The following is a 27,078-nucleotide window of genomic DNA, read 5'->3' on the forward strand; positions in this document are numbered from 1 at the left end:
AAAATTCATACCGACATATATGTTCTAACAGCTTTGTTTTTTCGAAAAAAAAAATCATATCTTGCTCCTCAATCCGAAATTGTTGATGTTTTTTAAGATGTAGGGTTAGGGTTTGATTGTCGTATAACTGAAATTTCGGTACTTAATTATAAAATGAAGTAATTTTGAATATTGGTAGAAGAAACAAAAAAGGGTTTGAGAAAAGGAGAAAAAGTGACAGAGAAGAAAGTGAAAGGGGAATGAAAGTTAGGGCAAAATAAATGAAGAAGCGTCAGTGATTCAGTGATTGAATGAAGGGTCAAGATTTTGCTATGGTAAAACGTATCTATCTCAGACTTTCTTATAATTTATTAATTCGGTCAGACACTCAGGAACACTTTGGACCCACCTTTTCATTCTTATTTTTCATGTTAATTTCAGGGTCACCCTCAAATATTCAATCATATTTTTCATCCTCCTCTAATTTTTCAAAAATAATTTTTTTATAGTTAATTAAACTTTAATATATTATTTGATAATTTTATCATACCCAATAATCTTACATCACTTAATAATCAATATTAAATATAATTTAAATATCTTTTCCTTTTCCCACGTCTTTTTAAAGATAAAATTATAATGAGCAAAACTTTTAAAAAATAATATTTTAAATGTATTGATAATTAACTTATATCACTTCACAAATTTTAACTAATTCTAAATTCACCTTTCAAAAGTATTTAAAAAAATATATATATTTGAATTACTCTTAATTTCTATTCTTAAATGATGTGCATAATATATAGTTATTAAAATTGGTTATTAAAAAGTATGATTAATTTGAAAATATTGTTTTGACTTAAAAATTTGTTAATGAAAATAGGACATGTGATTATATCAATTTTCTAAGTTGCTCCCCTTTTAAACCAAATTAATATGTATTAGTGTTTTATTTTTCTTTATTAACTGTAGTTATTTTGTTGTAAAAAGTTGAAGGAGGAGTGAAATAATAGTTTTACAGTAGGTAAAAATGGAAAATAGTTTATTGCATTAAATGGTCCAAAAGGTTGCATGCGCAGCATGGGTAACATACGACGTTTCTACTAGGCCTTCTATATGAATAGTTTCTCTACATATTTCCATCTTAGGATATATATTACAAAGATGAAGAACAGATTCTTTAATTTGTATAATTTTCAATACCTTTATGAGTGAGGTCATCCCTTTTCTTAACCCATTTTTTCTAGTTTTTAAATGAATCTCATTCAAACATATTACTTTATATCCTTTATTTCCATGTTCTTTTTGTCAATTTTAGTTCAAATTTATTATACTAAGTATGGGTATTTTAACCTTTATCATATATATACTACACAAAAATTATTAATTAACAACTAATTTAGAGGCAAAAAATAATATTAATTCAATTAGACACTATTTGTAAATAAAACATAATTGATATCTAAAATCAAGTCTATAGTTAATAAAAAATTATAATTAGTTTGTCAATTTAAATTAATTTGTGAATTAGATATTGTTTTTATAAATAATTATATATTTTTTTAATAAAAAAGTATCATTTTAAATATCAATAATTTTTAATTTATAAAATAGTGTCCAACTTAATCAATATAATTATTAATTATTATTTTTTATCTTTAAATTAGTTGTTATTTAATAATGTTTTTAATGATAAGAAGAAGTTGAGCATAAACATATAAAAAAAGATACAAACATATTTATTAACTTTTTTAATCACCCTTTAACTTTGTTAATCTGCATGCAATATTTTTAATTGATATTTTATTTACTCAGTTTCTAAAAGCGTAATATTACGTCCTTTTTAGAGTCTACTGCAATTATAATAAAAATATAATATTCTATTTGAGGTAATTTGGATTAAATTGCTTGGTTACAGATAAAATATAGAGGAATATGATAAATATGACAAAAACCAATTCAATGTAAGTGTATATAAATCGTAAAATACATGAAAATTGCGAATTAAAATTGTGTTAGTTCAAAAGATTGATTTTTGGCATAATACTTTCTCTATATCACATTCAAATAATTCATGTATATATTTAACTCATTTAGTTTTGGTAATTTTTCTAAATAACAATTTAAAGCAATGCAATTGAATAAAAAAAATTCAGTTTTGCATGCTCGTTTCTTTTTATTGTTAATTTTTCTTAAATTAAAGTTTTTCCTTTTACTTTTAGTTTTTATTCAACTTTTACACTTTGTATTTAATTGAATCATTCGATGGATACTCTACTTACAAGTATTGGCAAAGATACAAGTCTTGGTAAGTAAATAAACAATTAAATACGCGTCAATTTTTATTAATCATGAGAATTTTATTTTAAAACTTTTAAATAAATTTTATCATATGTTTCTAAAATTTGTAATAATTTATTTTCTTTAGTTTTCACCCTTTCTAAAAACTAAATTAAATAATTTTTCATTCCTTTCTTAATTTCAAGTTTTACTTCTCTTTCTCACCTCCAAATTAACTTTCTACAGAATCAATAAAATTAACAAAAAAAAATGATATGAGAAAGAGTTTTTGTAACAAAATTAAACCCACTTAAAAAATTAAACGATTAATACAATATTCTCATGTTATCAAATAAAATTTAGAATCATCGTTTACCACCTTTCTTCCTTCTCTATTATTTCTTCGACTATTCATCTAACCATCTTCGTGCATGTGCATATATATAGAAGTAATGATTAACAAATTATAAACTTGATAGTCATAATGAAAAGAAGATTAATTATTTGAATATATGATATTATGATGTGCTGGCAATAGGTTGTTAAATTGTATGAATCTCTCCTACATATACGTGTTTAACCTAAAACAGCTTGCAGATATGATGATGAAATTGTTTCCAGCATATATGATAGTAACAATGACATGTTATTATTTTTCGATCACTAGTGCTGTTTCTTACTGTGTATTGTGTCCCTTTGGTTTGGTCACAATCTAATTTTCTGCATTATGGCTATCTGTCCCATGTCTATTCATGATGTCTTTGTCCATGCAAGAACCATTCCTGTAGTGTATTTTTAGCTAAGAAATGACAAAAAATACTCATACTTTCCCACAGTAAAACTCACCAGTTTTTTCCCTGTCCAAATTTCATTTCATAATGTTGCTATAATTTTAATCCAACAGTGTAAATTATATTGTTAATGAAAATTAGCAATGTGTTTTTAGACTGTATTTTTTTTTCTTAAAAAAAATATCATGTTTGAGTTCTCCAATAGCATATGTTTGAGTGTGCCAATTCTCTTGTTCTACTTAACATTGTTGTAAAGATCACTAACCCCTAGCAATATATAACTTTTTTCTCGTGACATAATATATCGTATAAAATAATAGAGATGTTTTTTTAAATCAAGATGATGAATTGATTTTATAATTTTTTTTCCTAAATATTTACCATTTTTTCAAGTTTTTCTAAAAAATTTCAATTTGATAAACTTATTTAGTTAATTTGAAAATCAAGATTGTCAACAACAATGTAAAAAGAAAAAGAAAAATTGCATAAAAAATTTATGCTGATTCAAATAATAAATAATCATACATACAGTCTCAATCATTCAATCTTTTGAATAACTAAAATCTACTATTCAAATACTCGTAATAAAAATTACAAATATGAAACATCAATACACTCCAATATCAATGCTTGACAAATATATGATATGTTATATCCTTAGAACACTTCAGGAAGATACACCTTAATTTTTAATCATGAGCAATTTTTAAAATATGCAAGATAACATGATATATTCACGTTAAATCAATTATTTTAATAAATATGATGTTTTTAGTCAATCAATTTTTAAAATTGTTTCATAAATTTTGATATTATAATTCCTAAATATTTTCAATAATTTATTAGAATAATTATTCTATGATGAACATAAATCTACAAATTTCACATATTCTATATGTTTTAGATCAGAAATATTCTCTTCTACACTATATTATATCATCAAAGTTTATGCAGATGAAAGTTTGAAATTAAAAAACATATTAACGAATTCCGTGATAGCGACATGGGGTTAGAGATTAGTTTTTATTATTTTTTTCGTTTTATATTAATATACACTTAAACACTTCCAGCAACTAAAAAAAGAAAAAAAAATGAATCATAATAATATAAGTACAACACAAAAATGATTCAATAATAATAATGCAACCTTTTGTATCCTTAAACTTGAAAGCACTTTTAACAATTAAAAATAACTCAGATAATCTGAAGAAATTCACTTTTTGCCCAAGTATCATGTGTCTAAAATGGTGAAACCAATATTCTATTTATTGAATCCGAAAAATGTTGATTTAAAAAAGTTCATTCAATTATTTCAAGTTTGTAATCAATTATTTTTCCTAAAATTTAAAAAATAATTACAATGCTTTCTCTTTTAATTAATTATATCACATGTTAATTGATTATTTCAACTTTATATTTAATTAAAAATAAAATTAACTGATTAATTAAGATTTTATTCAATTAATTTATAAGAACATTTATTTTCAATTTTCATCAATTAACTAAGTTGATAACCAATTATTATGTTATGAAATTAATCAATAATGATTCAATTGATTATTTTTAAAATTGAATAGATCAAAATAACCATAAACATATATTTTTTTTTCTTAATTTTAACATTTTTTAAATATTGTGTCTTTGAATATTTTTTGCTTAGACGGTTGAATTCAAATCCTTGCATAAAAACTCTCAATTATATAATAAAATTACAATATTTAAAACTTTTTGAAAACAACATCTTTTACCATCACTTCAAAATAACTTCACTTAATGTTTGACATGACTATTCAAATCTATCCGTATATAGTTCTATTTGAAGGTGAAAACATGCATTTAATAATGTATATATTATATTATCTATTGAATTATCAATGCAAACAAGTTCATCAATTGGGATGTACTCACACGTACGTACGTTTTGACGATAATGCAAAAAATATATATTCAACCAGAGATGAATCATTATCAATACTGTTCCACCATTTTCCTTTTCCATTCGTGTGGCAGGTGGACAATGTAACCAGAAATAGATTCAACATTATATATCCATATCAAATATGCTTTAATAAAAGTATATTAAAAATTAACATAATTCCAATGTAAATTTAAATACAACTATTTTATTTAGTGTCATTGGTTAATAAATATAGGTATTGCACAAATTTTGAATTAATGACGATTTTCTTTAAGTCAAAGTTGATTAAAAACATCGAAAATATGTCCACAGGTAATAATTTGTTTAACTTTTAAACCTGAATTTAAAGATGATGTTAACAATAAATATTATAAATTGATTTTCTGTATATGTTGATGTATTATTTATATTAAAACGTGAGACTAAATTTGATATTATTAGACGAAATAATAAATTTATTAAACATGAAACTTTGTCGAAATAAACTCGCTAATTTATGATTTTGATAATAGATTAAAACCACAAACTTTTAAAATTAATTTAACCTTATCAAATTAATTTATAAAATAAAATTTATATTTATTTATATATTTATTATATGATATACCTGTATGATTTATATCTTTGGTTGGTTGGACAGATAAACAATAAAACTAAGTAACCTTAAATACAATCTCTAATAAAAATTAGTAGTAAGTTTTAGTTATTAGTATTGAGCTATGATTACAACTTTACTTTACTAATGATAAATTTGTCTCAAAATCTATAATTATTTGAACGTTATAACGTATTTGACAGGTATTCGTTCATATAGTCGAAAATGAAGAAAAATTCAACTAAAATATATTTAAAGCGACTTAAGTATACTAGAAAAAAAAGTGTACTAGAAAAAAAAGTGTGAAGAATTGTTTGATTGTAAAAATTTCTAATTAATACCTAATTCTTTTATAAACTTTTATTTGAAATAGTTTAAAAATGATACTTTAATAAAATAAATAATTTTAAATAATGATCGAAAGATCCAAATTGACCAGGCAAAAAAAAAAGGTGTTAAAAATTTATTATAAATGAAATAATTAAGAATGAAAAAGAAAGGGTGAGCAGGAACACGAACAGGGTGGTGAGGACATAGATTAATATATATGGATCTAGGTTTAAACCCAGAGAAAGGAATCTCATTAATGGACAAGCTGGCTGGATGAACAGTTAGAGTGATGGATGTTTCTAATCAGAAGCTCTCATGTCATGCATGCTCAAAACCTAAAACTATTTCATGAGACACTTCTGCTTCATGCAACTGTAACATCCTTGTCCCCTCTTTCTTTGCTGGGAACTCGTGACCATCCAAGAATGGTGCAGTATAGTGAACGATTCATTAATGTTGTAGTAAATGCTAAAACATCAATGTGTCCTACGTAGCTTTATACATTCACAGTGTCATGTTCCTCCTGCAGTGAATTCATGTTTTGGTAAACTGTGAGAGCAATGCTCCAAACTCAGATCTCAGATCAGTGATCAAGACGCTGTCAGAGAATTAAACTTGCATGTATTTTGCTCGTCAAACATGTCAAATTTTTAATGTATTAAAAAATTAATTAAAAATTAAATGATTTATAATTGAAACAAAAGTAAATAAAAATTATATATATAGTATGAAAAAGTAAGAAATGATTTATAATTGAATGAAATGATAAAATAAAATACAGTGTCCATTACAAAAGATAGGTGAAATTGATTTTGGCAATTATGAAAATCACTGTGATTGTTTTGTTTTTGTGTGAGTGGCATCTGCACAATCGTTAGCAGAAACAGAGTTGCATTGCATTGCCTCTGTCAACGAATAATATGGTACCATTTTTTCTGTACATTAAAGGACCCACATGCAAAAGACAAATATCTCATCCATCTTATTTATCATTTTCTTTTTTATTTTCAGAAAAAATAAGGTTGCAAAAAATAAAATTCAAACTAACAGATATACTAAATTTATCAACTATATTTCATAAAATAAAATAAATTTATTAACCTTTTTTTACAGCATTTAAATTGACAGCTTAGTTTTGCATACAAATAATCTAGTCTTGATATAAAAAAGGTATCAACATGGGATTTGAGAAAATCAAATAGAAACACTTTCTCACTTTAACCAAAAAAAGGGGTTCAAATCAAAGACCCTTTAATCTTATCCTGAATTCTTTGATTTTATTAACTTAGGTATAAAGTAGAACTCATCTATGGTGTTTTTTTTTTTTCCTTTTCAGAACTTGAAAAAAGATCCATTTTTTTTTACCACAATTGTGAGTGAAACACCAAAGGTTATTTTTTTTATTGATTTTTATTTGATTATATAAATAAATTACTAAATCAATTAAAACTTCTAATTAATCTTCCTATTTAACATGTTTTTCCCCTCACTTTTTTCCTTTGTCAAAAATTCCCCTTCTTTGTATCTTTTATGAAGTGTGGTAGGGTATAATTTGCATGATGGCATCGAGAAACGAGACCCGTTGATCAAGTCCTGACAAAGATCAACGGTTGTCACATGTCTCCGTGCTCTTTTAATAGAACTTCTTATTTCCGCTCCCTTCTTCTTCTTTAAAACCTCTCTGATTCTCTGAACAAAACAAAACCTCTTCATCTTCGTTTCTTCAAAACCCGAACCCGATAATGGAAAATGAGCGACCCGCGTGGAGACCCGACCCGTTTCACAGCACGGCTCCCCGTGACCCCATGGAGTTCCTCTCGCGGTCGTGGAGCGCCTCCGCGATGGAAGTCTCCAAGGCTCTCTCTTCGTCTCAACAGCTTCCACCTTGTTCCAAAACCAACAACAACAACAACCACCTTAACCTCTGTTCCAACAATTCTAATGCGTCTGTGATACTCGAAGACATAGCGGGAGAAGTTGAAGAATCCGCCACTGTTTCTGGCAACCCGTTCTCCTTTGCTTCCTCTGAGACCTCGCAGATGATTATGGATCGTATCATGTCTCACTCCGTATGCTCACTCACTCTTCCATTCTTACTTCATCTTCTCTTTCTTCTCTCTGCAACTACTTCTATGTAGAAAAGAGAATAACAAAATTAAATTATCCCAGTTTTTTTCGTAGAGATTTCAATGTGTTAGTTGCTAAGTAGGGGCATATTAGTGTTTGAATTCAATGAAGGAAATCGTTTTTTTCTGTACCAGTGTTGGTACTGTAAAAATTTCAAGATCACTGTAATTAGTTTGATTTTTTTTTCTTTTGGTATCTGTTGATATACAGATTTTTTCTTAGTTTTTACATTAAACTTAATCTATTTTAGACATTTTAACTTTTTCAGTTCATGGATATATAGTTTTTGAACTTTTTAGCTTTTATTGTCAAAATTTGTGGAAGCTAAAAAAAATAGGATGTGTAAAAATTAAATTTGTTTGGTTATAGATATATGAATGATTAAGCCTAGATTAAATAACTTATAAACTTAAATTTAGGAAATGTCATTTGAACAGATATCCTTAATTTGAATATGTTTGTATCAGTAGTCTTCAATTTTTGTGTGTTAATGGTGACAAAAGACTGAAGCAGAATGGGTGGTTTTGAGTTTGGTCAGCAGGAGGTATCGCCAAGGACCTCAGGAAGGCTCTCTCACAGCAGTGGCCCTCTTAATGGCTCCCTGACAGACAGCCCCCCGGTTTCCCCTTCTGAGATTGACGATTTCAAGGTAACTATGTCTCTCCCTCTCTTTCTCTCTCTGAACCGACAAACATGTTTTTTTTTTTAATGGAGTTACACTTTTTTGTTTGGTGCAAAGCACGAACACTGATATCACTGCACACTTGGACCAAACCAACCAACCAACCAAACCCACCATGTAGTTTCAGCTTTCTCTCTTACCAACAAAACAGAACAAACATGGAGAGAGTCCTTTGCTTTTATCTCTTCACTGCAAACAAAACAAACAAACTAGTTAGTACTTGTTTTGTTTTTGCTTATTTTTCCACTGCCCGCTAAAAAAATTCAATAAATCACAAACTAGTTAACGGAAAATAGTGTTTTTAGCCCGGCAAAAAATGAACAATTTTTGCTTCGGAATCCTCGTGCTTCTTAGTGTTTCAATTATTTCGTTAGGTTTACAATTCCAAAAGCTGTGTTTTTTTTTGTTTCCATTGCAATTTCAGTTACAAGGTTACTCAGTGGTCCCCCTTCTTTGTGAAATTGGTGAAAACCACCAACAATAACCATTCTTCTGATTCCTGATCATGCCTGAAAAAAAAATTTCCTATTGGGTTGCATTAATAGCTGATGGACCACCCTATGAGGAAAAATTGGAAAAAAGGATTGAACATAAGTTAACCATAGGCACAGACGAAAATATAAATGGAGATAAGTACAATTTTGGACTCTGCCACGCCAAGGTTGTTTACCTTGTTCTTTTGTTCAGAACAGCAGAGACTAATGTTAACAATTTTTATTAACTTGGTACTAAAATATTTACAAATATTGATAAGGAATTAGTGATTTGGAAATAGACACAGAATATTTTCACTGACACGACAAGATCCATTGTGAAACACACAAAGTTGATGTTGCAAAACAATTTGTTGGTTGCTTGTCTATGTTGTTGCTAAGAATGGCCCACCACATGAAATTTTTTCTCTGCAGTATAACCGTTCGAACAACAACCACAACGCCACCAGCATCATCACCGGTCTCAATGGTCAATACTGGGGTGCCGGCGGCGCTGCCGCCGCCGCCGCCGCAGGCGGTGGTAAGACAGTGGGGAGGTGGCTGAAGGACAGGAAGGAGAAGAAAAAGGAGGAGACCAGGGCGCACAATGCTCAGCTCCACGCTGCTGTTTCGGTTGCTGGCGTCGCTGCCGCAGTTGCTGCCATCGCCGCCGGCACTGCCGCCTCTTCCGGTTCCGGAAAGGACGAGCAGATGGCAAAGACTCACATGGCGGTGGCATCGGCGGCCACTCTGGTGGCAGCCCAGTGTGTGGAGGCGGCCGAGGCCATGGGTGCCGAGCGCGACCACCTGGCCTCGGTGGTCAGCTCCGCCGTGAACGTGAGGTCCGCCGGCGACATCACGACGTTGACGGCAGCTGCAGCCACAGGTATCCGCATGACAATAGAAACAAATGACATTCACTTTAACTGCTTTATCGTGAAAATTTTAACGTTATAATTGGATAATTATTTTGAATTTATTTAACTGTAATGCACTTGACTTCAAAGGGTCGGAGATTATTGATTTTGTGGTAATTATTTTTCACTTTTACTTACTTCACACTTTCTCAAATTTAGAAGAACCAAATAAAAAAAACTTAAGTGAATGAATTTTCTCTCAATTATTGTTTTTATTCCTTGTTTTGTACTAGCATTTTTGGAAATATATCCTGACATAGGACAGCTTTATATTATCTTATTCTGATGTTCATACAATATTTGCAGTTAACATTAGTTCTTGTTTTCAAAATGGATCTGTTTCTGTCCCTACATAGGAATTTTTTTGTGGGGTTCTGATGCTTTTGTGTTGAGCATGGTGTCTGTGGCCTGATTTTGCAGCTTTACGCGGTGCTGCCACGTTGAAAGCGAGGGTCCTTAAGGAGGTTTGGAATATAGCAGCCGTGATTCCTGTGGAGAAGAATTTGGGTGGCGGTGGTGGCGGCGGTGGCGGCGGAGGTAACGGTAGCGGTAGTAATGGCAGCTCTAATAGTAGCTTCAGTGGTGAAATTGTGCCAGAAGAAAACTTCTTGGGTATCTGCAGCAGAGAATTGCTGGCCAGAGGTTGTGAACTTCTCAAACGCACACGCACCGGTATATTTTCTGAAATTTACATTTCTGTCGTGTTATTTTACTTTGTTTGATTCAGAACGTTTGTTACAATTTGGCATGTTTTGTGTTTTGTGTCTGTGGAGTAAAAAGACATTAGTAAAGCAGATTCTGTGGTGTTATTTTTAAATGTCTTGTGTTTCTTCCTTGTATGATGATTAGGAAATGATTTGATTTGAGAATCGGTTGTTGCTCTTGCAGGTGAACTGCATTGGAAAATTGTATCCGTTTACATAAACAGGATGAACCAGGTGCGACTTTTTGTTTACTTTGTTCGAAATCATGTATTAGATAAACAATTATTTGGTGATCAATTAAGAGTATGAAAAAAAGTTGAAAAGTGAGGGCGCTTAGAATGATGTGATGTGAAGGGATGAGATGAAGTTTTAGTTTTCCGAGAAATCTGCAAGTGGTGGTAACCCTTTGGAGGCTCTTTTTGTGCTCTCAGGTTATGGTGAAGATGAAGAGCAGGCACGTTGCTGGGACCATCACAAAAAAGAAGAAGAGTGAGTCTTTGATTTTGGTTTACTTTTTTGTCCGACTCTTGAAATAATTTAACTGAAATGGAGGTGGGTCTTGGTCCGGTTTGGGGATTTGTGAAAGTTGTGGTCTTTAAAGTAGGAAAAGAATCAAAAGGTTTGTTCTTTAAGTTTAATTCCAAACCCCTTTTTTGAAAATATTGCACAGATGTGGTGCTTGGAGTGATCAAAGACATGCCTGCATGGCCCGGTCGCCACTTGCTTGAAGGTGGAGAGAACCGTCGCTACTTTGGTTTGAAAACAGTGATGCGTGGTGTTGTTGAATTTGAGTGCAGAAATCAGAGAGAGTACGATGTGTGGACTCAGGGTGTGTCAAGGCTTCTATCTATTGCTGCTGAGAGGAACAACAGAAACAGAATATGTAACGTTTGATTGTGAAGAAATTTTGGGATTTGGGAAAAGGGAAAAGGGTAAAGGGAAAGGGAAAAGGGATGATCCTTGCTTGTATGATTGATGATGATAATGATCTAATGAACATGGTAGTATATCTTTTGATACTTGACGGGGTTGGGGGTTTGATCCAAATGTAAAAAATTGAAATGAAGTTCCAATTATGTTATATGAGGGTTTTCTTTCTTTCTTTTGGATATTTTTATGTATTTTTTGAATGGGAAAAGTTGGAGAAAATCATGTGAACATTGGTGTTGTTCTTTTGCTGATTTGGAAAGAAGTTAAAGCGAGTAAGTATCTTAGACCAAAGGTAGTCAAAAGAAAAGAAGAAAAGAAAGAGTGAGATTTGAGTGAAGTGTAGCATTGAAGATAAAGACAAAGGTTGATGATCTATGTCTTTTGTTTATACATGTTGATCTGAGCTTTCCCTCATTGGATCCCGAGAAATAGTTTAAGGATTGTGAGATAGTCATCATTGTTTTGGATTATATTCCTCTTCACATTGTGTTTTCTTTGTTTAAAGTAAAGTGCTTAAAAGATATACAATATGCCTTGCCAAATATACCTGAGAATGACTTAACATGTAAATAATTGGTAACTTTACTTCAACATGTGGTAAGTTCAAATTTAAAGCCTCTTTTATTTTCCCCTTCTCTAAATGGTTTTCATAAAGTTTTAGTGACTTGGTGTGCAAACCTAGCTAGGGAATAAAAATACTCTTTTGCTTCATTGTCAATCATGACTTCAAGTGAGTGAGATTCACACATTGTTAACATTGAATAATAAAATTAAATATTACGATACAACTTTTGTGGTCAATTTTTTAAACTAGTTACATTAAAATGTTTTTCATGAACAATTGTAATACAAATTAATGATTTTACAAATATATTTAAGTTAAAAATATATAATGTGTAGTACATTGTGCTTTTTAATTTAGTTATACTTAAAATATATTTGGGAGTTTTGTACTATCCCATTTTAGTAGTGTAAACCTACTAAAGAAAATAATCAACAAAAAAAAAAAAACTTAGAGATTTCTTAAGAAGAAAGTTTACACTTAGATTAACAAAAATCTAACTATACCATCGCTTCATCCGAATCCCATGCTGGATTAGTTGGAAAGACATTTTCCTATACTTACATCATTTAAGTGATCATTGCAAAAGAAAAAACAGACAATAAAAACAACAAGAGTAAAATAATATCAAAAGAATCAAATCATACAATTATAAAACATCATATAACACAATTAATTTCCAAACCAAATCAAACCTAAACATACATATAAATTCTAGATTTGACAAATCCAGATATATGTATTGATGTTAGACTATAGCAAGTTGTACAACTTTTCTTTTCCAACCCTCCAAGCTACCACACAAGATTAATCCATGAACACGATTTATACAAAAAGAACACTAGAGCATAGACTAAGATCTTCTACTACTCCTCACCACATACCTTCTTTACCTAAGATGGAATGGTTATTAGAGTGTCATGATAACTTTTAAAGCTGAATCCTTGAATTAATACATTACTCTAATATTAAAATAATCGAATATCGTTATTTTTAAACCATCATCACTTATAAACTACCATTTTCTATGTCTTCACAAGTTTGACTTTAATCTTTTCAAAATAATTTCTTTGTTTTTCATTTTTATAAAATTTTAATTTTTGATGATTTTAATTTTTTTTATATAATGCATGAATTTAATATTTGTCCCGTAATTTTTTTTTCTGTTTATTTACACCATTTCAAAGTTTTAAATTATTATCCTTGTCTTTCATACTCATGTAGCAAGGTAGATTAATAGTATTTATAATATTACATAACTACTATTTGTATTGGAAATATCATTTATTTTTTTAGCACAAATAGTTAATTAGTGTTTTTATTACTGAATACAAATGTGCAACAATTTGCATGTTTTTACTTGTTAAAAATGATAGCTTTATAAATACTTATTTAAATTGAAAATAATTCATAATATTCTGTCTAATGAATAAGTAATATAGGAGGAATTGAAAAACACAGTTGTTATCGAAGCATAAACTTTATAATAATCATTCATATCTAGTTAATTTTAATAACCAAAATTATTGTTTAATAAATGATTAAAACATTTACATTAATACTGTTCAATATAATTTTAGTACTTTGGATATTAGTAGTAAAAACAAATATTAGTTTTTTTTTTCCACTGAACTAGACAATGAGACTTTATTCAGTTGTGTATTGTGTTGCGAACACCATGTTTGTTTGGTGTCTAAACAGGACAAGACCATTCATGGGCTGAGACAATTAATTTGTGGTTGGGCTGGGCTTTTCTCCATTTTACTGGTCCACCGTTTGAAGTTTCAGACTTCCTTGAGTAGAGAGAAATAATTCAATTTGATTCTAATAAAGTAAGTAAATATGCATCCTAAAAGATAACATTTTGATATCAATCGTGATGATAAGAAATTATAAATTAATAATTATAAATTATAAATCATTTGAAATCTTATTTTTTTAAGAAAGATACTATTGAGTTTTTAATTTTGAAAAAAATACTTAATGTGAAAATGTTAAAATCTGAATTATCTTTTATTCGAAAGGAGTTAACTATCAAAACCAAAAAAAAATAGAGAAGATGATTTAAATTTTATCCATAACTTGAATTTTAACAAACAACAATTCTAAATTATTGTAACACAAATTTAACAAAAAAAAAAAAGAAAACTACATTGAGTGAAAACCATCAAAATAATTTTCTTCATACACAGTTGTCATTTTGGTGAAAACTCCTATTTCTAGGTTAACATCTATTTCCATCAACTTCCACTATAAACCCTAGAAAACACCCTCAATTAACACCTTATTTATCTCCTCCTACATCTTAGCTTAATCATCATCTCCCAAAAATTAAATTTCCTATAAAAAAACAATTTTTTTTCTATATATGTGACTTTCTTAATTCACCATTTCTGCACCTGGTTTCCCATGGCCATGGCCACCCACAAGGAAAAAGATAAAACCTTTCTCTCATGAATCTTTTTCTCCCTTCTTTCTTCAACTTGTTAAAGAATCATCCACACCATACCAACCGTGAGGACTATCACTGGAAGCCGAAGAAAGAAGGATACGAGAAAAAGAAAAAAAAAACTAAATAACTGAAAACAGCTGTCAGGTAGCGGCTACGACAGTTATGTCGAAAAAGGTTGTTCTTCGGTCGGCAGTGTCTCGCCCGCGGCAGCCGCTGCTGCAGCAGAGCCAGAGCTTCCCCCAGACGGGGACGAGGCTAGGGGAGGCGGTGGGCGGTACCGCCGCCGTGTGCTGCTGCTTCTCGTTCGGGTTGGCGAACATGATGTATCTAGCGATGTACAAGGTGCCGACGAGACTCTGCCAGAAGGCGCTGCGGCGGAAGCGACGGCATCTGCGGAGCAAGAGCGTGGGGTTAGAGATGGTGACGCACTCGCGGCGGTGCTCGTGCGGATGCTGCGACGACATCATGGGCGCTGGGCGGGTGTACCCGCTGTGCAGCGAGGACGAGGAGGACGTGGCGGCGCTTCGGCGGCGGAGCGAAGCGGAGAAGGACTCGGACGTGGTGGAGCTGGAGAAAGAGATGTGGGAGAGGTTTTACGGGTCTGGGTTTTGGCGAAGCCCTTCTCAGAGAAATGAAGAAGCTGTTTATGTTCCAAATCTTAAGGTCGTTGCTGTTAAGTGATTCCTTGGCTCAACCTCGTAACATGAATGAACATTAATGGGATGTCATTTGTTTTTAGAAAATTTTCCCTTAATGTTCTTCTTTTTGGTTCCTTCATTTCAACATGTTTATCAATTCCTTCTCTATGTTTGTCATCATCAATCCAAATCTTCAGAAATTAGATTATCAAACTTTCTTATAATAATGTAATAATAATTTTATAATAACATAACCGTTTTATTTTAAGAAAAAAATGTTATAATAGAGTAAATTTTTAAACTAATAATATTAGATAAGGTAATTATAGAAAACGTAACTAGTTTCATCAGAACAACAGTATTTATTATGTTTTTTTGTAAACGTTAAAAAAAAAATAGAATATCTACCATAAATAGAATAGGTCGTGAACATATTTCACATTATTTTTTAAAGAAGGAATAAAAAAAAATTAAAGTTAAGATTTGTTTTTTATATTTTTCAAATGTATATGTTCTTTGAGTTTTAAGATATGTGTAATAATATTTCTTAAATTCATTTTTATTAGACTTATCTCATTGGGATAAATTAATGTAGAACTTGTGACATATTTTTTTACAATTATAATTTTTCATATATTTTAAAATATTAATTTTATGTTTGTAATTTGAGTGTTGTATTTTTATCTCTTAGATAAAAAGATTGTACCTCTCTCACTGTTATCAATTATCGATAAAAATTTATTTTATATCACAGATTTATTATATATTTGTCAACAAAAACTCAATTTACAAGTAAAATGAAATTCATTTAACATGTATTAACACACAATTAAAACTAATAGTCTGCACATTATTCTTTAATCATATGTTGGAGTCGCTGGTTATATATATATATAATTCTGTTTTGTATTTCTCTTAATGAAAACATGTTTATATACAGTATTTTGTAAAAAAAATACAGGAAATAAAAGGCGTGAAGTTAACAAAAGAGGGGGTGGAAATAACAAAGCCCCATTAATTTGTTGTGTATAAAGAATCTTTAGCCTCAAACATGTTCTTGGGTCTTTGGTCCACTAAAAGTGGAACAAAAGTAAAATATCATATTCAGCCAAACCAAAATATCCAAAAGAAACTAAAGGTGACAAGGCTGTATAAAAGCCACAAGTTTGTCATCTAATTCTGCAGCAAAAACTTAGCAGAAGCTCAATTTTCAGTTATGTGTTCTTATTCATCTAGCAGTGTCTTTGACATTGGAGAGTACACAACCGAGATTTTAAGGGTGGAATCTGAGTCATGTACACAGAACAATAGTACGCTATGCTTCCCTTAACTTTTACTGCAATTTTTCTTTACTAAAAACTGAGTTCTCTGTGTAACATTTTATTCTTTTTCTGCGTTCAGTTCCACCACCAAAACCTCTCTTGATTGCCACTCCTCTTGAAGCTGGAGAATTCCCTCTTCTGATGTTCTTACATGGCTATCTTCTTTACAACTTCTTCTATTCTCAGCTAATACAACATGTCGCTTCTCATGGATTCATTGTCATTGCTCCGCAGGTCAGTTACCATTTCATGTAGCAGTAGTTATGACAAAATCTTTTACTCAACAATATCTCAGTGGTTGACCATGCTATCTTAGAGTATTTAATCGAATTGAGTATAAGCATTTGACTAACTTCACCCTTGTCTCCTGTGATACCTTATCCTTTCAATCCCCAATTGGGAAAATAGATTTGGGATTATTATTTCTCAGAAAAGCATGATGAAAATGAGTAGGTTATAATAAACACAGGAATAGCAGAAATTATTCTTTTCAATCATCATCAGGATTATCCTAAGCTTCATAATTATGGAAAATCATTAGAAAGTAGGCCTGATTTTGTTGTTGAGGAAGAAGTCATGATGACATCTTTGCAAACAAATTGGTTTGTTTCCCTTTGTCATGGAATGGCATTGATTTGATTGTTTCTTGATAACTACTAATGGTATGTATCTGTTGGAATGAAAGGTTAATTTGAGTGTTGTCTGCGTTTGACAGTTGTACACAGTGGCAGGACCAGATACAAGTGATGAGATTCATTCTGCAGCTGCAATAACAAATTGGCTATCACAAGGACTCTGCAAGTTTCTTCCAGCAAATGTAATACCAAACTTGAAGAAGATAGCACTTTCTGGGCATAGTCGTGGAGGCAAAACAGCATTTGCTCTTTCTCTGAGGAAAGTAAACATCAGCACTGATATAAAGTTTTCAGCCTTGATAGGAGTGGACCCAGTTGATGGAATGGACAAAGGAAAGCAAACTCCCCCAGCAGTTCTCTCCTATGTTCCTCACTCATTTGATTTTGACATGCCAGTGATGGTCATAGGGTCAGGTCTGGGTGAAGTGAAAAGGAACCCCTTGTTTCCTCCTTGTGCACCTAAGGGTGTCAACCATGAGAATTTCTTCAGTGAGTGTAAGAAACCTGCATGGTATTTTGTCGCCAAGGATTACGGCCACTCTGACATGCTAGATGATGATACCAAGGGAATCAGAGGGAAAGCTACATATTGTTTATGCAAAAATGGAGAGTCAAGAAAACCAATGAGAAAGTTTGTTGGAGGAGTCATTGTTGCATTCTTGAAAGCATACTTCCATGATGATCATGGGGACTTATTGGCTATCAGAGACAGCCATGTGAGTCTGTCATTGGACTTCAAATTTGATTCTTATCTGTAAAATTCACAGCAGAAGATGTGGATCATATATTTCTGCTATCATCACACTTATAACATATGACTCAACTTCTGAGTTACACATCTACACATATGTTAGAGTTACAAGTGAAGTTTGCATCATCATGAGCAACATATTAATAAATTGTTCTTTCTTTTATACTGCATTTAGTCTTTTTCTAACTCAGATAGAACTATTTGACAGACATTAAAACCAGTAACCATAGACGATTGTAGTTGAAGTCATGTTATTTGAAATTTTCTATAGTAAAATTGATTCCAAAGTTTTGGTTTTTATATATGTTACTCTGCATTCATGTTTTAAGTTTTTAGTAATCTCCCATAATTGATTATATTAGAGATTATAATTGTTTCCAAATCTTATTTTTAAAACAAAATTAATATTAATAATAAAAATAAAATAAAATACTACTATCTCTCCCAAAATTATTGTAATAATATTTTCTTAATTTTTCAGCAAAATATTTTTTAATTACATTCTATTTTCTTTTTCTTTTTCTATCAAGCAAGAGAACACTGAAGTTAGTACGAACACTAAAGATTCGTAACATATCTTTTTTACATGAAAAATTTGTATTATAAATATTTAACAGCTTTTCTTGTAGAATTTAAACCAAACTGTAAAATGCTGTTTTTGTTAAATTTTATATTAAAATTAAAACTAAAATAAATCAGCTTACATTTAATTTTTATACTTTTTTTGAGTCATTATTTACTAAATAAATCGAATTAAATTAATATGTGAAACATCAATATAAATTTCTAGTTTTAAAAAACAACAACAATAATAATAAATAATAAATATAAATTTTAATATATATTTTGTCTTAAATATCTTTAAGTTGGGACACAGGTAAATTTCGTTCTTTGATTGGAATTTACTGTTGGCTATTGTATCATTAAAGACTCCTCACCTAAATCTATCGTTACCATTTTTTATTCATTTCTTGGATTTGGAGATATTAAATTTCTTTCAGTAGAAGATAATGGAACATTTCCACTTCAACAGATGCTACGTGTAAATTTCTTAGCCTTTAACTATAAAAATCAAATAAAATGTTAGCCAAATCATCCAGAGAGGGTCATTCCCAATTCAAACTAAACCTAATTTTATATATAATATTAAATTCATTTAATTTAAATTTAAAAATAATATCTCTAATTTCATGTGAGAAAATACTAATATTGTATACCATCTATATCTATTAGATATCAACAACATAAATAAATTTGGTATCGATTAATTAGTTAAGTTAAGAAATCCTATATTATAAATCTTTTACAAAACTTTTTTTTACAAAAGTAAAAGTTAAGGAATTTTCTCACATTTGCAAAACATTAATATAATTTTCATCATTTCTATTATGACATCCCAAAATATCATATACACATATAATATAATAGGATTCAGCTATTATAATATGTAAAAGCAGTTGAGAGATAGAGATAATAGTATTTAAATATGTATACAGTCATCCAAAAGATAGAGGGAATTAAAACGAAAATCAAACTTGAGTACAAGTTTCCAAAGTTCTCCAAAATACAAGGCTATTGAAATTTTAAATAGACCTAAAAAGTTTTTCAAAAGTGTCGAACTATATAAAATAAAAGCTAGGAGTTTTTCAAAATAACACGCTAATCAACTAAGAGCTAGTAGAAGGCCTAAGTACTAGGGGCTGGGTCTTCTTCAACCTCCAAAGCTTGCTCCAATGGTACATCATCACCTACTGCTCACATCCAAAGGATTGGATGATCATCGCAAGGGAGAAGACAAACACATGCAACATATACAATGCAAGGGTGAGCTAGGTCTCAAACAAACATACAAATAATTTCAATTCAATCTAGCATTTCCAAGAACGTCCATACACACATAAACATGTAAGTCATCATAAACATAAATATTTATTTCACAAAACTCATTAAAGCAAGCATCCTATCATGTTAAGACTCCTAAACACGTCCGGACATAGAATGTATGTAGAGCTAGGGCGGGTTGTGCACTTGTGATGGCCCCTACTGCTTTGCAAAGCCATTGCCGAGGGGTTCCACCCGACCATACACAAGACTAGTCCGTTACTGCGGAATAGACCTTCAGTGATAGCGCCTACCCTAGGACCTCCCACTACTCCCACCACACGCGTCAATCCTCTCTAAGTGAGAATGAAAGACTGTTGGAGTGTTAGGGATAAACCCCCATATGGAAGCCTCCCACCACCACATTCTTAATTTCATATTTAATCCGACCACTTTAAATCACATGATATTCCTCTTGGATCAAAAATGTACCTCATAAACCACTTTGATTCATCAAACATAAAATTTCATAGTCATTCAAGTGCATTCTTACTATATTGTCTCATACCAAACCCATACACCATCATACAACATCAACCATGTCATAAAAACCACTCATACATTACATACTTTCACAAAACCATCACTTATTAACACAAATTTCTTTAGGACTTTTAATTATCAATACTTAAGTAATTCAAAAAGCTTGGAGACCCTCACCAATGGCTCCGGAAGGGTCAAAACCCCCCAGAATGACCTAAAGAACGTCCAAAACGGACATCCAGAACCCCACAAACATCAAAAACACTCAATCTGTCACACATAATTCGCTCAGCGCACCCCCCTATGCGCTAAGCGAATTTTGTCTGCCGAGAAAGCTAAATTCTGCAGATTTTTCTGCATAATTGAGCAACTCTAACTCCCTTTTACCAATTCTAATCATTTTGGTGAACTTCTACCACTCATAAATCAACTTTCATGCTAAATTAAACTTACCTAAACAATTCTAATCCTTTCTAACATTATTATAAAGTGTTTATGCATTGATTTAGGTTCTACAACTTCAATTTTATCAACCTAGAGGTCTAAATTCAATTCTACAACTTGGAGTTGGTTTTTAACCATTTAAACATGCCTACTAAGTCACACATGACCTACCTAAGTTACCAAAACTGACTAGGATCACCAAGAATGCCTAACTCTAAATTTGACCACCACACTTCCTTTCTAACTCTAAAACACCAATTTTTCCCAACTTAGAGACCCAAAACCCGATCTTACCTCTTTGCACTAATTTTGACCAATTTAGTGACTCAAACAAGTCACAATACAGTGGATAAAACTGTCCTAACAGTCCAATAACGCTGCAGACTTCATTTGCTCAAAATCACTACCTCACTTCCTCTAAAATGGCCTAAAATTGACCCTAAAGACACTTGATTTCCTTTCTAACAGCACTACCACAAAATTTTCATGCCAAAACAGTTCCAACATACACAATTCCATCATTCTAAGTCATTCCAAACAGTTTATAGACATCAATCACCAAATTCACATAACACACACTTCCATACATGCATTTCAAGTTTAACTAGAACCAAGTTCATGCTTCCACAACATACCACTACAAATTTTATCATGCATTCACTCCACACAGTAAAATCAAGAGTAGAACTAGCTCCCCTTACCTCTAGTGTAGACAACCAAGCTCAAGTAGGAACCCTAGACCACTTGCTTGCACTCCCAAAATGTTAGAGTCACCTATAAATCATCAATTGATGATGGAAAACGAATCTTAGAACCAAATAGAAGCTAGATTATGGAAGAAAACGAAATGGGTTGCATGTAACAGTTCAATCGCATGCTTACAATCCTAGGGCACACGAGAAAGGGGGTTTTCTTACCGGTTGGAGAAAACGGAAAATCAATCGGTAGAAACGTAGCTCTTGGAGTCCTGAAGGTCTAGGTAGCTTCAATTCGAGAAACAAATGGTTAGATTTTGGAGTTGGAATAGAGAGAGTGGCAAGGCAAGGAAGAAAAGAGAGAGTGCTTGAAAGAAAAGGGGGAACGTTCTTCTGAAGCACAATTTAGATGTGGGTTCTTTTTTTTTTAGGAGATTAAGTCTTTTTACTTTACTAATTTTGCCCAACCTATCCTATGCTGCCACGTGTACACACTTTTTGGTTATATTTTATAAGGCCTTACATTCTCCCAAACAACAAAAATTTTAGTCCTCGAAAATTAGGACTTACCAGAAAACAAATGAGGATATGACTTCTTCATCTCTTCCTCCTTCTCCCAGGTAGAATCGCCGGTTCTACTGTCCTATATGACTTTGATCAGTCTAATAACTTTCCCATCTGGTCGTTTGGCTAACCTCTCATCTACTTTGATCGGTTGCATCTCTATAGAGAGATTTCCTTGATTTGTACAGTGTTAGCTTCCAACACGTGAAAAGGGTCGGGAACATCCGAAGCTGAGAAACATATTTTATAAAGCCTTACATCTATAGTATAAATACTACTTATATCACATATACGAGAAAATATCCAACACACACATTTACTCATAATTTTTTTTTTAATCTTCTATTATATATTATCTTTTAAGATATTTGTCTTTATAAAGAGATTTTTCACTATACGATCGATCTGATAAGTTAATATATTTTAGAGGAAAAATGCAAATAATTCTGTTTTATTCTATGTAATAAAAATGTTTTCTCTCTAAAATAACTTTTTACGTATTTCAATCCAAGTTATTTTTATTCTTTTCTTAAATTATTTTTGAATATATTTTTATTATTTATTTCACTTTACTAATCTTTATCTTTATCTTTATCTTATTTTTATATAATTATTATTATTTATTTTGATTATTATTTTTAATAATTTGTATAATATTCATATAAACAATTGATATATTGTATGAAAAAAAAACTAAGTTTGTCTCTCTTCTACTGTAGTTATAAAAAAAAGTAATATTTTTCTATTTAAATTTTTTAAATAAATGTCTAAATAGGTTGAAATCATAATTTATTTTATTGAAAAGGTTACATACACATTTTATATGCTAAAGATTCAAAAACACTCATACTTTTTATTGTTACATCAAATCCTTTTCTATGTATTTAAAGTTGTTGAAAGTATTAAGAACATTAACTTTTCCATTTACAATCTTTTCCTTGACAAAAGTTCCAGAAACTTCTGACAACTCATTTCCATAAGAATTATGAACATCTGAAAAAGACAAATGAAATCAGATGAACACAATGATTAAAGAAAGAACCAAAGAGGAAATATCCAAAAAAATTCTCTGGAAACTTCTCTGTTTATAACATAACCACTTGCCACATTCTCTTACTCTAAACTTAACAAGCAAACTCTTATAATAATGCATATTTTTTTTTCTTTTTATTCATATGGTAACTTCTTCACATAAAACAATGTCTTTTTTATAATTATTTTTTAGAAGGTGACAAAATACATAGAAATTGCTGAAACCATGATAATAAAACGTGTGAAAAAAGATGAAGAAGGAAGAATTCAGAAATTGAAAACTTGATGAAGAATTTAAAAAAATAAAAACATACAAATAAGTAAACATTAATATGAAAGCCAACATGGGCTTTAATGAACACCTAGCACATTTTCAACACTTGTTTAATATCAGTATCTAAAAGAAACAAAAAAGAAAAATTAAAAATAATTAATGAAATCACACAGTGAAACATTGAAACGAGAAATATCTGGTTGCCACCTGCCGTCCTGTTCCTTTCAAACAGTCATGTGATCTTCATAAAGAAAGAACTGCAAAAAAGAAAAAGAACAAAAACAACATATACTATTTATATGTATAAATTGAATTAATTTTTTTAAATTAAAATTAATTTACATATAAAGTAAAAATAATTTTCAGTAACAGACAAAAAAGAAACTTTTTAAACATGAACTCATTCATATTTTATTTTAATAAAATTCTTATTAAAAGCTGGTCGGAAGAGTTTCCAACCACCTCTTATTGTGTTCCAAATCCATGTAAGATCACAAACCAAAACACTCCTTCTTTATCTTACGGTGCCACCCTTTGAATCCAATTTTCGTTTGAATTTTACTCCAAAGCAGCTCCATTTTAGATAACTAAATAGTAGACACTGATCATCACCTTGTTGAGAGAGAGAGAGAGAGAGAGAGAGAGAGAGAGCTTGACATTGAAAAATCAAAGCCAAAGCCATCGTTTTTCAGCACCCCAGATCGTTGTTTGAATATTCCAAATATGAATCGTATCGATGATGGTCCTGTGATTGTGAAGGAGGAGTTTCCTGGTGAAGGGTTGGTTGCTCCACAGCCGCTTGAGGGGCTTCATGAAAGTGGTCCTCCACCATTCCTCACAAAGACTTATGACATAGTTGATGATGTTTCCACTGATGAGATAGTTTCATGGAGCAGAGCAAACAACAGCTTCGTTGTGTGGGATCCTCAAGCTTTTTCCATCTCTCTTCTCCCCAAATACTTCAAACACAACAACTTCTCCAGCTTTGTCAGACAGCTCAACACCTATGTATGTATATCACTCCCTCTCTCTCTCTCAATACGTGCTTATACTATATATACATAGTATGATCCACATGACATCATCGTATATTGTTATTAACTGTTTTAATTCTGATGAAGAACGGAAATAGTGATGTACGTACACACATAACAGTTTTGTTTAGATCACGTGGTGTGGTATTGTGATCCATATGAAAAATGAGACTACTTCTTCTCATCTGCATTCATGTTGCAATGACGAATCCATGCCGTTTTGAACTGAGAATTGATTGCATTGTGATTAATGAAACTGTACAATATTATGAGTAACTGCAATGAATATATTCTTGTCAACACAGAGGTTGTGAACAGCTATTGAAAACCATGAATGCATGAATGTGTTATATTAATTAGTAATTAATTGGGTCCGTCTGAATTCTTTGTTGCCATAGTGAGATTTGAAAAGAAGGAACTTGGTGTTGTTGTAGGGGTTTAGAAAGGTGGATCCTGACAAATGGGAGTTTGCTAATGAAGGTTTCCTTAGAGGACAAAGGCATCTATTGAAGATCATAAGGAGGAGGAAGAGCAGTCAGCAACCTCAGGTACCACAACAATCTATGGACCATTGTGTTGAAGTGGGGAGGTTTGGATTAGATGGAGAAATCGATGGATTGAGACGTGACAAGCAGGTTCTGATGATGGAGCTGGTGAAACTTAGACAGCAACAGCAGAACACAAAAAACCACCTTCAATCAATGGAAAGTAGGCTCAAAAAGACTGAACAGAAACAGCAGCAGATGATGAAGTTCTTGGCAAGGGCAATGCAGAACCCCAACTTCTTGCAACAATTGGTTCAAGAAAGGGAGTGGAGGAAGGAGCTGGAGGAAGCTATTTCCAACAAGAGAAGAAGGCCTATTTGTGATGCTGAAGAATGTTCAGTTTTGGTTAAACTTGAACAGGAGGAGTACAATGAGATTTCAGAGCTTGAGGTTTCTGACATAGAGCTTGCTATGGAAATGGAGGAACAAAGTGGAAGCCAAGAGAACATTTGTGGTGAAGAGGAGAAAGGAGGTGAAGATGAAAATAGAAATGAAGGCATTGAGGAAGTACTGTGGGAAGAACTTCTGAATGAGGGTGTTGAAGAAGATCTCCTAGCATTGGAAAATGATGATAATGAACATTTAACTTTGTTGTCTGAAGAACTTGGTTATTGATGCACTGCAAGGTTGTGTTTGCCATTCCTTGCTTTCATCAATTTATAACTTTTGGTAAAAATAACTTCAACATGATCTTGTGACAGATTTTACATATATTTTTTTATTGGTATTGTGTTCATCCTGAATTGCTTCAGTTGGAATTGTTATTGATTACTATAAGATTTTAATACATGAAAATGAAGGAACATTTGAAGATCTTTTGGAAATCTCTTGAGACTTCATAGCAACGAACGAAATATATTGAAATTTAAGTTAACTACTATTGGAAGAAGTAAGTTTTAACCTCAATTCTCAATTTTATTAAATCTACCTCAATCTCCCTTACTCGTATGGATATTAGTACATTAACTTCAATGATTTGTCTCCCGAAAGTGGATGTTGTGGTGTTGAAATATGATTGGAAGATGAAAGTCTTGGTTACATTCCAAACACATCCAGAAGAGGCTACTTTTTCATATTATAAAAACATTATATTCTTGAAACAAACTATTATGTTATGTTCTTTTACATTCTAGCACATCCTAGGCCAAAGTAAAAGGACCATTCTAGGTAGTGCGATCTACTATATTCCAAAAGTGTTAATCACATGACAACTTTAACAACACCCAATCATAGAAGCTCTGTTAGAATTTTCAAAGTGCTACATTATTACTTTACTACCTATAAACGTCATATATCTCACTTTAGAAGAAGAAAAATATATATAATAGCAACACGTTAGTGAAAACTATTCATAGTTGTTTTGTCGTGGGAGTATTGGTGCGGTTAATTTCAACACATTTTTTCTTTAAATTCTTTTATATGTTTAACAAAATTTAATTATTGTTCTAATGATATCACTAAATTTGTTTATTTATATGAATGATTTGTCATTTATTAATGTAAATAGCTCTTACGATACACACTACAATTCTAAGAATGAGTTTATTCTTATTTTTTTTATATCATGTGTTTCTCTCATTTGGATTATGTCAAAAAAAATTATTGATGAATTTCTATTTTTATTGTGTGATGGAAGAATAAGTTTTTATATAACTAAAAATTCATAAATACGATTTAGTTTTATATTAAAAACGTGTCATAAAAAAATAAGTTTAATATTATATTTGTAGTAATAACTTTTTTTATTCAATACTTTTTATTTATTTATTTTTACTTAATAAGGTTTTTATATTTTCTAAAAAATATATTTAATGTGATTTTTTCTTTTGGTGTCGTTCTTCTCTTTATATATTGAGATTGACCAATAAATGCATAAAAAGAAGTAGTTATATTAAATGCCAATTTATCATTTTCTAGATGATATAAATAAAAAAAATATCATATCAGATATTCTTACAAAATATACTATACACACTAAATAAAAAAATATTGAATAATTAATATAAATATAGAAAAAAAATATTATTAATATTAAACTAT

General features: G+C 31.0%; 4 protein-coding genes and 1 long non-coding RNA gene across 7 annotated transcripts; 4 read left to right on the plus strand and 1 right to left on the minus strand.

Annotated features, from left to right (window-relative positions):
* Window positions 1–7,578: 7,578 nt before the first annotated feature.
* Window positions 7,579–11,954, plus strand: LOC108324252 (VAN3-binding protein). 3 transcript variants are annotated; one of them, XM_017557147.2, is made up of 7 exons: window positions 7,579–7,962; window positions 8,550–8,669; window positions 9,611–10,061; window positions 10,513–10,764; window positions 10,981–11,030; window positions 11,228–11,285; window positions 11,467–11,954. In XM_017557147.2, the coding sequence occupies exons 1-7, from the start codon at window positions 7,636–7,638 to the stop codon at window positions 11,688–11,690; spliced, it is 1,482 nt and encodes a 493-aa protein (XP_017412636.1). In that variant the 5' UTR covers window positions 7,579–7,635; the 3' UTR covers window positions 11,691–11,954. The 3 variants fall into 3 exon arrangements, with proteins under 3 accessions (XP_017412636.1, XP_017412637.1, XP_017412638.1); XM_017557148.2 differs by having other exon boundaries at window positions 8,559–8,669; XM_017557149.2 differs by having other exon boundaries at window positions 8,562–8,669.
* A 2,748-nt stretch (window positions 11,955–14,702) lies between these two features.
* Window positions 14,703–15,542, plus strand: LOC108325648 (uncharacterized). The gene has a single exon (XM_017558742.2). The coding sequence runs from the start codon at window positions 14,903–14,905 to the stop codon at window positions 15,419–15,421; it is 519 nt and encodes a 172-aa protein (XP_017414231.1). The 5' UTR covers window positions 14,703–14,902; the 3' UTR covers window positions 15,422–15,542.
* Window positions 15,543–16,533: 991 nt separating this feature from the next.
* Window positions 16,534–18,249, plus strand: LOC108325428 (chlorophyllase-2). Its single transcript, XM_017558498.2, has 3 exons — window positions 16,534–16,688; window positions 16,780–16,934; window positions 17,416–18,249. The coding sequence occupies exons 1-3, from the start codon at window positions 16,595–16,597 to the stop codon at window positions 18,091–18,093; spliced, it is 927 nt and encodes a 308-aa protein (XP_017413987.1). The 5' UTR covers window positions 16,534–16,594; the 3' UTR covers window positions 18,094–18,249.
* A 1,275-nt stretch (window positions 18,250–19,524) lies between these two features.
* On the minus strand, window positions 19,525–21,992 carry LOC108325744 (uncharacterized). The gene is made up of 3 exons (XR_001831860.2): window positions 21,812–21,992; window positions 21,596–21,668; window positions 19,525–19,837 (listed from the first exon to the last, which is right to left on the minus strand). It is a non-coding gene; the product is annotated as an uncharacterized LOC108325744 (long non-coding RNA).
* Window positions 21,993–23,912: 1,920 nt separating this feature from the next.
* On the plus strand, window positions 23,913–25,772 carry LOC108325569 (heat stress transcription factor A-6b). The gene is made up of 2 exons (XM_017558666.2): window positions 23,913–24,467; window positions 24,928–25,772. The coding sequence occupies exons 1-2, from the start codon at window positions 24,183–24,185 to the stop codon at window positions 25,651–25,653; spliced, it is 1,011 nt and encodes a 336-aa protein (XP_017414155.1). The 5' UTR covers window positions 23,913–24,182; the 3' UTR covers window positions 25,654–25,772.
* Window positions 25,773–27,078: the final 1,306 nt, after the last annotated feature.

This window comes from Vigna angularis, chromosome 3 (assembly GCF_016808095.1).
Source record: "Vigna angularis cultivar LongXiaoDou No.4 chromosome 3, ASM1680809v1, whole genome shotgun sequence".
NCBI lineage: Eukaryota > Viridiplantae > Streptophyta > Magnoliopsida > Fabales > Fabaceae > Vigna > Vigna angularis.

Coding starts and splice junctions, on each gene's coding strand:
- LOC108324252 (XM_017557147.2), top strand. CDS start 7,636: ATGGAAAATGAGCGACCCGCGTGGAGACCCGACCCGTTTCACAGCACG. Junction 10,765..10,980: donor TCTCAAACGCACACGCACCG/GTATATTTTCTG, acceptor TTGCTCTTGCAG/GTGAACTGCATTGGAAAATT. Junction 11,286..11,466: donor CATCACAAAAAAGAAGAAGA/GTGAGTCTTTGA, acceptor AATATTGCACAG/ATGTGGTGCTTGGAGTGATC.
- LOC108325648 (XM_017558742.2), top strand. CDS start 14,903: ATGTCGAAAAAGGTTGTTCTTCGGTCGGCAGTGTCTCGCCCGCGGCAG.
- LOC108325428 (XM_017558498.2), top strand. CDS start 16,595: ATGTGTTCTTATTCATCTAGCAGTGTCTTTGACATTGGAGAGTACACA. Junction 16,689..16,779: donor GTCATGTACACAGAACAATA/GTACGCTATGCT, acceptor TTCTGCGTTCAG/TTCCACCACCAAAACCTCTC. Junction 16,935..17,415: donor TCATTGTCATTGCTCCGCAG/GTCAGTTACCAT, acceptor TGCGTTTGACAG/TTGTACACAGTGGCAGGACC.
- LOC108325569 (XM_017558666.2), top strand. CDS start 24,183: ATGAATCGTATCGATGATGGTCCTGTGATTGTGAAGGAGGAGTTTCCT. Junction 24,468..24,927: donor TCAGACAGCTCAACACCTAT/GTATGTATATCA, acceptor GTGTTGTTGTAG/GGGTTTAGAAAGGTGGATCC.